Genomic DNA, 7,287 nt, shown 5'->3' on the forward strand with positions numbered 1-7,287 from the left:
GACTTTTTATAAAACTAAAGGTATCCCCTTCAAAAGTAGTTTCCTCCTGATTGAACACAATGATTCCAGCACTCCTGCCATTTTATGAAGCATCTCTGGTACTCTTCTTTTGTGGTGGCTTTCAGTTCCTATGTCGAATTTTGGAGGATGGTTGGCATATCCTGAAATCTTTCCTTTTCGGGTGTGTTTCAGTTGTAACAGAAACAAGTACAAAAAGTTTTAATTAAAACAAAAGCCGCGTCGATGTTACACAATGCCTAGATGCAGCTGTGCTTATAACGTCGATGTTATAGGCACAGGACATTCCTATTGATTCGATTACTTGATGTTATTTTTGTGCAAAGTGAAAATATATCTCGGCAATTTCCCGTGTGTGGCGACGAATTTTTAATATATCTCGGCATTTTCCCGTCTGTTATTTCAGGCGGTGTATGACTGACCATGCCGCGATTAAAAAAAAAAAAATCTCGGCAATTTCCCGTGTGTGGCGACACGTGAACGAAGCTATGCTCCTCTCTCCACATTATTGTGACGACGTATAAATTAAATATTTCATCGTGACGATTGTCATCAAATGGACGAATTTTTAATATATCTCGGCATTTTCCCGTCTGTTATTTCAGGCGGTGTATGACTGACCATGCCGTGATTGTAAAAAAATATATCTCGGCAATTTCTCGTGTGTAGCGACACGTGAACGAAGCTATGCTCCTCTCTCCGCATTATTGTGACGACGTATAAATTAAATATTTCATCGTGACGATTGTCATCAAATGGACGAATTTTTAATATATCTTGGCATTTTCCCATCTGTTATTTCAGGCGGTGTACGACTGACCATGCCGTGATTGTAAAAAAATATATCTCAATGGACTTGAAGTTACAGGCCTTTGAGAATTCATTTCATTCTATAAAGGGCAACTTTCATCGGATTTTCTTCCCGTTTTTTTTCAACCGAGTCTAAAACTATGTTAGTGACTGTGAAAAATGAAATGATATATCGAATTTGATTTGAAAGAAAACTGTGTGAGAGAGGAAGACACCACGGGCCTACAAAACAGGCCTCAAAGCTATGCGAGTTAATAAAATGGTGGATATTTGTTTATATGAAGCCTCTCCCAAAATGGGTGGAGCTATGGTTCCCAGAATGGGTGGAGCTTTGAGGTTTTGTCTTCTCTGCAAGAACAAGAAGAACAAGAAGAAGAAGAAGAACAAGTCAGCCTTCTTTCACCTGAAAAACATTGCCCGTCTCCGCTCATCCCTCTCCTCCACGGCTGCAGAAACCCTCATCCACGCCTTCATCACCTCCCGTCTGGACTACTGCAATAGCCTCCTCTATGGTTCACCCTCAAAAATCACCAATAAACTCCAATACATTCAGAACTCCGCTGCCCGTCTACTCACCCATTCCCGGACCCGTGACCACATCACCCTCGTCCTTTACAAGCTTCACTGGCTCCCCATCCCCCAGAGAATCCAGTACAAAATCCTCCTCTTGACACAAAGCCCTCCATAACCTGGCCCCATCCTACCTGGCTGACCTCCTCTCCAGACACACTCCCACCCGCAACCTCCGCTCTGCTGTTACCAACCTCCTGACCCCCTCCATCCGGACCAAATTCAGATCCTGGGGGGACAGGGCCTTCTCCATCGCTGCTCCCACCCTCTGGAACTCACTACCTCACACCATCAGAGACTCCTCCTCACTCACCACATTCAAAACATCACTAAAAACCCACCTGTTCAACACTGCATTCAACATTCAACCCACAGCATTTAACCCCTGACTATCTCTTCTCCTTCTCCCTCCTTTTGCTTTAAATATTTCCCTATTGATTCTTGTCTTTTTGCAATTGTTGTTTCATGTATTGTTATGCATTATGTTTTCCACTCTGTCAAAGCGCCTTTGGGCTTCTGGAAAAGCGCTATACAAAATAAATAAATGAATTATTATTATTATTATTAACAACAACAACAACAACAGCAGAGGGCACTCTATGAGCAGCGTCTGCGACACGGCTAAAAAGTAATTTGCTGCCAAATCTAGTGAATACTGTGGGTGGGAAACCAGTGGGATGTTGTGCTTGGCCAAATATCATTGTGTGGAGAGTGCCGAATGTGTCGGTGCATTGTTATGATGCAACATCCACAAGCCTGACTCCCACTTTTCAGGCCACTTCCATTGAACTGCATCTCTTTAGGCGTTTCAGAACGTCAAAAATAAAACCACCGATTCACCCTTTGACTTGTGGAACGAACCCCTGGTGCACAATACCTACACTGTCAAAAAGACGATCAACATTGTCTTCACACTCGAGCTCACCTGTCTTGCTTCCTGTGCTTGAGGTGACGACGAGGTCTTCAACTGAGATGACTTTTTGACTCTTTGTCTCAGTGTCGTCACCATCACTCGCTCGTCACCTATAATGTTGCTGCGCAGGAAGTTTTCATCATTCCCTGCATGATCAATGAGTTCATGAGACAATGTGAGGCAATGTTCTTTCTGTTCTGGAGTGAGAACCCATGGGATGAACTTTGTCGAGACCCACCTCATTCCCAAACCTCATGTCATAATCATTTGGCATGTGCCGTAGTAGATGCCAACTTCTTCGGCCACTTCACAGATCATCGTTCGTCTGTTGCCACGAATCGTGTCACAAACGCGAGCTATTGTTTCCTCCCTGGTGAGGTTTATGGATGGCCAGAACACGGATCATCATCGCCGGAAGTTCGGCCACTTCTAAACCAGGCAAACCTCTCCCAATGTTCTTGAACTGCTGAGAGCTTCATCCGCACATGCAGTTTTTCTTAAACATTTCAAACACACCTGCACAAAACAGCATGTCACTCAGGACTGAGACGAGATGGTGGCTTCCTATCGAAGGTTTGACGTTAACAAGTGTTGCTCACAATGCCACTTCTTTAATATCTGCATGGTATGGTATACTTCATTTTCCTGCAATAAATCTATTCCCGGAACCTTCTCATCAGACCTCGTATGTTCAAATGTTTTTTATTTATTTATCACAGATCAATTTATTTAAAAAATTAATGTATTTGAATTTGTATAGACAGCTTTAATCGAATGCATGCCTTGTTTGCTGATTTTCAAAAGAAACATAATTCTGTGTTGTTATTTGCCTTTCCATATGATCTTCAACCATATAGACTTGGAACGCCAAGCATCGGAGGATGATGTTATAGAGTTGGCTGCACCCCCCAAGAAGCGCTGAGTGGGTCACATGACCGTCTCCCGAATGACATCGTTACCATCATGCTGACTTGGTGGTGAAGAGGACAGATTGACAAGGAATGGCTTTGAAAGAAAAGTTTTGTTAGTAAATGGTGGACTTCCAAAGAAGAGTGAACAAAATAATATTTGAAGAGCCTGATGAGAATTTTGAGGAATGACAGGTGGAAGAAATGAGTCAGTATTGACATGTATAGGTCTGGAAATTGAGTATTGATAAAGAATGATATTCAGTTCTTCTAAACATTCCTAAAATTCCCTACATTCCTTTATATATGTGCCAAGTGCTGTCTAATACAGTTGACTCAGAATAGGCAGACATCATCCATCTTCCCTAACGATTCTTTACCCAGCCTCTTTTACCTATCCATCCTGAGACTAACACACTTAGCTCCAAGTTCTACACTGAGAAACACTTCCCTCGCTTTCTACATTTATACCTTCAAATTGATCTTGAAACTTCACCTTCTGTGCCAATAACATTCTTCCCACACTTCCTGATATAGTTGGATCGTTTCCTTGAATCCTCTCCAGCACTCACTTTACCCATTAACAACAAAAACCTCTTCATTCCATTTCTCCCACATCCAGCCTCCACCTCAATTCAGTCTGACCTCCAAATCTATAAATAAAAAAGTGCCCAATGATAAAAAAAACACTTTCTTATGGTAAGGCTTATACAGGGTTTAAAGTGAGGAAAAAAAATGTAACGATGAAAAATATAGTTATATTTTAACAAGTAAAATTATATTGATTGTTTATATTCCCTTTCCCCTTCCATCTGTGCTCTTTATTTTTAAATAATTTCTACTTTTCTCTCTTTTTAAATTACATCTGCTCTTAACTTTCACATCTTTTTTTTTCACATCAGTTTTTATTTAGTTTTTCTCTGCTTTTGTCTTCCTTTTCTACTCCATCCCCTTCCATCTCTTCTTACAAGAAGGAAAACCTAACATGAGATTCCAGAAAGTTCCTTCTTTCCTACATCTTTTTATTTTCTTCTTTATTCCCTGCAGTGCTTTTTCCTTAACATCTCAAACTTCTGCTTTTCATGCCAATGGTTAACTCTCACTTTTCTCATCCATATGTACACTTTCCTTTTTTTCCCGTCTCCTTTCCTTTATAGCATTTCAATTATCCTTTCCTATTTTGGGCAACAAGATAGCCGAGAGGAAATCATATTCACCTCTAAACTGTCTAGTTTGGATTGGAATCTCGACTCGGCGATAAACTGTCACCCTGGTGTTTTGCACGTAGGGCGAGGCATCTATGCGTGTACCGTCCCTTGGGTGGATGTTAAGCTGGATGTCCCGTCTGCCTGCACTAGGCGTTGGTGGATGTGAAATATCTCACGGTGTCTCACGAGTAGGTAAGTTATCACCAGCACCCCGAACAAATTACAAATTCTTGCTACTTTCAGTCGAACGTCAAATGTGACCAGCCGGTTTGTGAAAAACTTGGCCCAAAAACCTTCCAGCTGGCCTACCCCACAAGGGAGGAGTAATTGGGGCCAACATTTTTCCTTCTCTTCGTTCTACATTATTTCCATTCCTTTTGTTTTTGTTTTTAACATCTATATTTACTCTTTCCTAACTAACCAAGTTTTCCATTTTGAGTTTTGTCTTTTCCGTTTAAACATTCCTCCTTAATTTTTATTTCATTTTATAATCTTGACTTTCTACTTATTCATCTATCATTTTTCTTTTTAAAACATCTTGATTTTTCTTTTGGAAATTCATTCATTTTCCACAAATTTCCTTTCATACTTGTCATTTCCACCATCTTTCCCCCATTATTTCCTTTTTCCTATCTATTTTTCCTCCAACCCCTTTCCTCTTTCTATTAATATTTATCAGTGCTATTTTTCTTAATTCTGTATCTTTATTTTTTCTTTTACTTTCATCTTTACTTTTTTTTCTCGCAACCTCTTTCACATCTCTTTTCCACTGTTTAATTTTCCTATGCCACTGTAATTCAGACACTCTCGTATCGCTTGTCCCATTTTCTCATCAGCAACCCCTAGTCGATCATGTGTTACCGCTAAAGTGACATAAATGTTTTGCACATTCTTTGCCCATCTCTAAGGCATTGTTTTTCAAACATAAAAGCAACCAATGATTGTGCAATGAGTCCAGTTCTTGGAGCTGCTAAAAGCAGCCATCTAATAGACTTTTTATTGTGGCTTGTGGTTTCCTTTTTTTAGCCATTGGAAAATTGCATTACTGTGGATCGGATGTATCGGTGTACTTTATTTGTCTGAGTTACATGCTGTCGTGCACGGTTGTGTGTGCGTGCACGGTATCTCTGCCCCTTGCCTTCCAATCCTCTGAGCAGTGTTGCTTGCCACACTTGCGCTCACCTTGTTGCTCACACAACAAATGCTAACTTTTGTATCGCGTAATGCCGTAACTACAACTTTTATGCCAGTTTAGATTATTCCATGCACATCCTGCATTTTAGGCTGCATGCTTTTATTACAACTTGTAACGTAATATGGCTTTTTATGCTTATTAGAAATTAACAAGGCATCTGGCTTATTTCACTTTGCTACAAATGGCTACGTTTTACAGTTGGTCAATAAATTGATGCTATTTGCACGTCCATTAGATTTTCGGTATAAATGGTTTGATGTTGCCCGTAAAACAAATACAATGCTCAAAGAAATAACTGCGAGTTACATTGTCTGACACGCCACGACCACTGCTAACAAATCATAGAAATGTCAACCGTACATGCAAAGTAATTCTTGATCGGCTAGCCATGTGAGCTAATATGAAAAGCCAGTGGTTGAGACATTAATTTTAGACTGTTAAAGACAACACTAATTAGACTTTTCTCCACTCATTTAAGAATTTAATTTAAAAATCATTCGTGTGCATGGGGAATCGTGTTCATTGTTAACCGCATAAAGATCAAATGAAAATCTTAGAGACTTCTTTGATATGGAAAGCAAAAGAAGAAATAATCATTTTTATTTTTCCTTTTTTTTTTTCTTGCATTTATTTTTATACCGTTTGGATTATGAAATGGGCATCAGTTATTAGATACAATCGAGTTGAAGGCGAGTTTATGAAGATATTGCCATTGTTGATGGACAAGCCATCACAACAAAAAATTGACATTTACTTTGACTGTGATGTTTTGATATTATCGATGAATGCCCTTGCAGTGTTGTTAAAAGTGCCTGATTGAGTTTGTGTACAAATTTTGAACCTTTTATGATCAGCAGTTTTTAGTGAACAAAAACTATTTTTGTTATGTTTACCTTTGTGACTTTTGTGACTTTCAATTAATACAATTTGCTTTACCATCCATCTTATCCGTGTGAAGTTTAATTGGTGATGCTTCGCTTTTTGTATGACGAATCATTTTCAAATAACGCTTTGAGGGTTTTCATAAATGACTGAAATCAGCACAATAGCAATGTGAATATAACTGAATGATCAATAATTTTATTTTTGGAAATACGTTTCACAAACAAACATGTTCATCATTAAATTAACGTTTCTGCAATAACTTCGAGTAAATGACGTGTTACAACAGTGAATGCCAGGGTGTGTTCCATTACCAATCAGCTTGGAGAGCGCTGGCCAAGTGGCTTAAGCACTCAAGCAAGTACTCCCTTGAAACGCTTGATGAGGAACGGCTTGCTTGGCAAGCGATAGCAAGCTGATTGGTAACTGGCCACAACCCAGATGATCGTTTCATTCTTTCAACAGGTAATAATATCGATGCGTTTTATTTTGCTGAATCCAGCTAAAACGATAATGATATTAATTATATATGCCTTAATGTTAGAGATTTGATGTTTCCAAGTATCTTGATTGGAAAAAAAAAAATTCTCCTTGATATCTTGAAGCAGTCCTGAATACCTAAAATATATTTGCCGTATTTAAGCTCTTAGTTATCAAAGTAACTTCTTATATATTGTAACGGATTTGGGAAACCCTGCACTTGGTGTAATTGTTGTATATATCACCCTCTGTAAATAATAATTCTTTGTAAATACCTCCATTCGTGTAAAGGTCAAAGGTCGT

General features: G+C 39.2%; 1 protein-coding gene across 2 annotated transcripts in view; it reads left to right on the forward strand.

Moving 5' to 3' along the window:
- The window catches only part of PEA15 (proliferation and apoptosis adaptor protein 15), a 33,752-nt gene extending 27,190 nt beyond the window's left edge, over positions 1-6,562 (forward strand). For both annotated transcript variants that reach the window (XM_068125660.2, XM_068125655.2), the window contains exon 4: positions 3,169-6,562. In XM_068125660.2, the coding sequence (XP_067981761.1) occupies positions 3,169-3,233 (65 nt within the window). In that variant the 3' untranslated portion in view covers positions 3,234-6,562. The remainder of the gene's footprint in view (positions 1-3,168) is intronic.
- Positions 6,563-7,287: the final 725 nt, after the last annotated feature.

The sequence above is a fragment of the Myxine glutinosa genome, chromosome 1, assembly GCF_964187855.1.
Source record: "Myxine glutinosa chromosome 1, kmMyxGlut1.1, whole genome shotgun sequence".
Classification (NCBI taxonomy): domain Eukaryota; kingdom Metazoa; phylum Chordata; class Myxini; order Myxiniformes; family Myxinidae; genus Myxine; species Myxine glutinosa.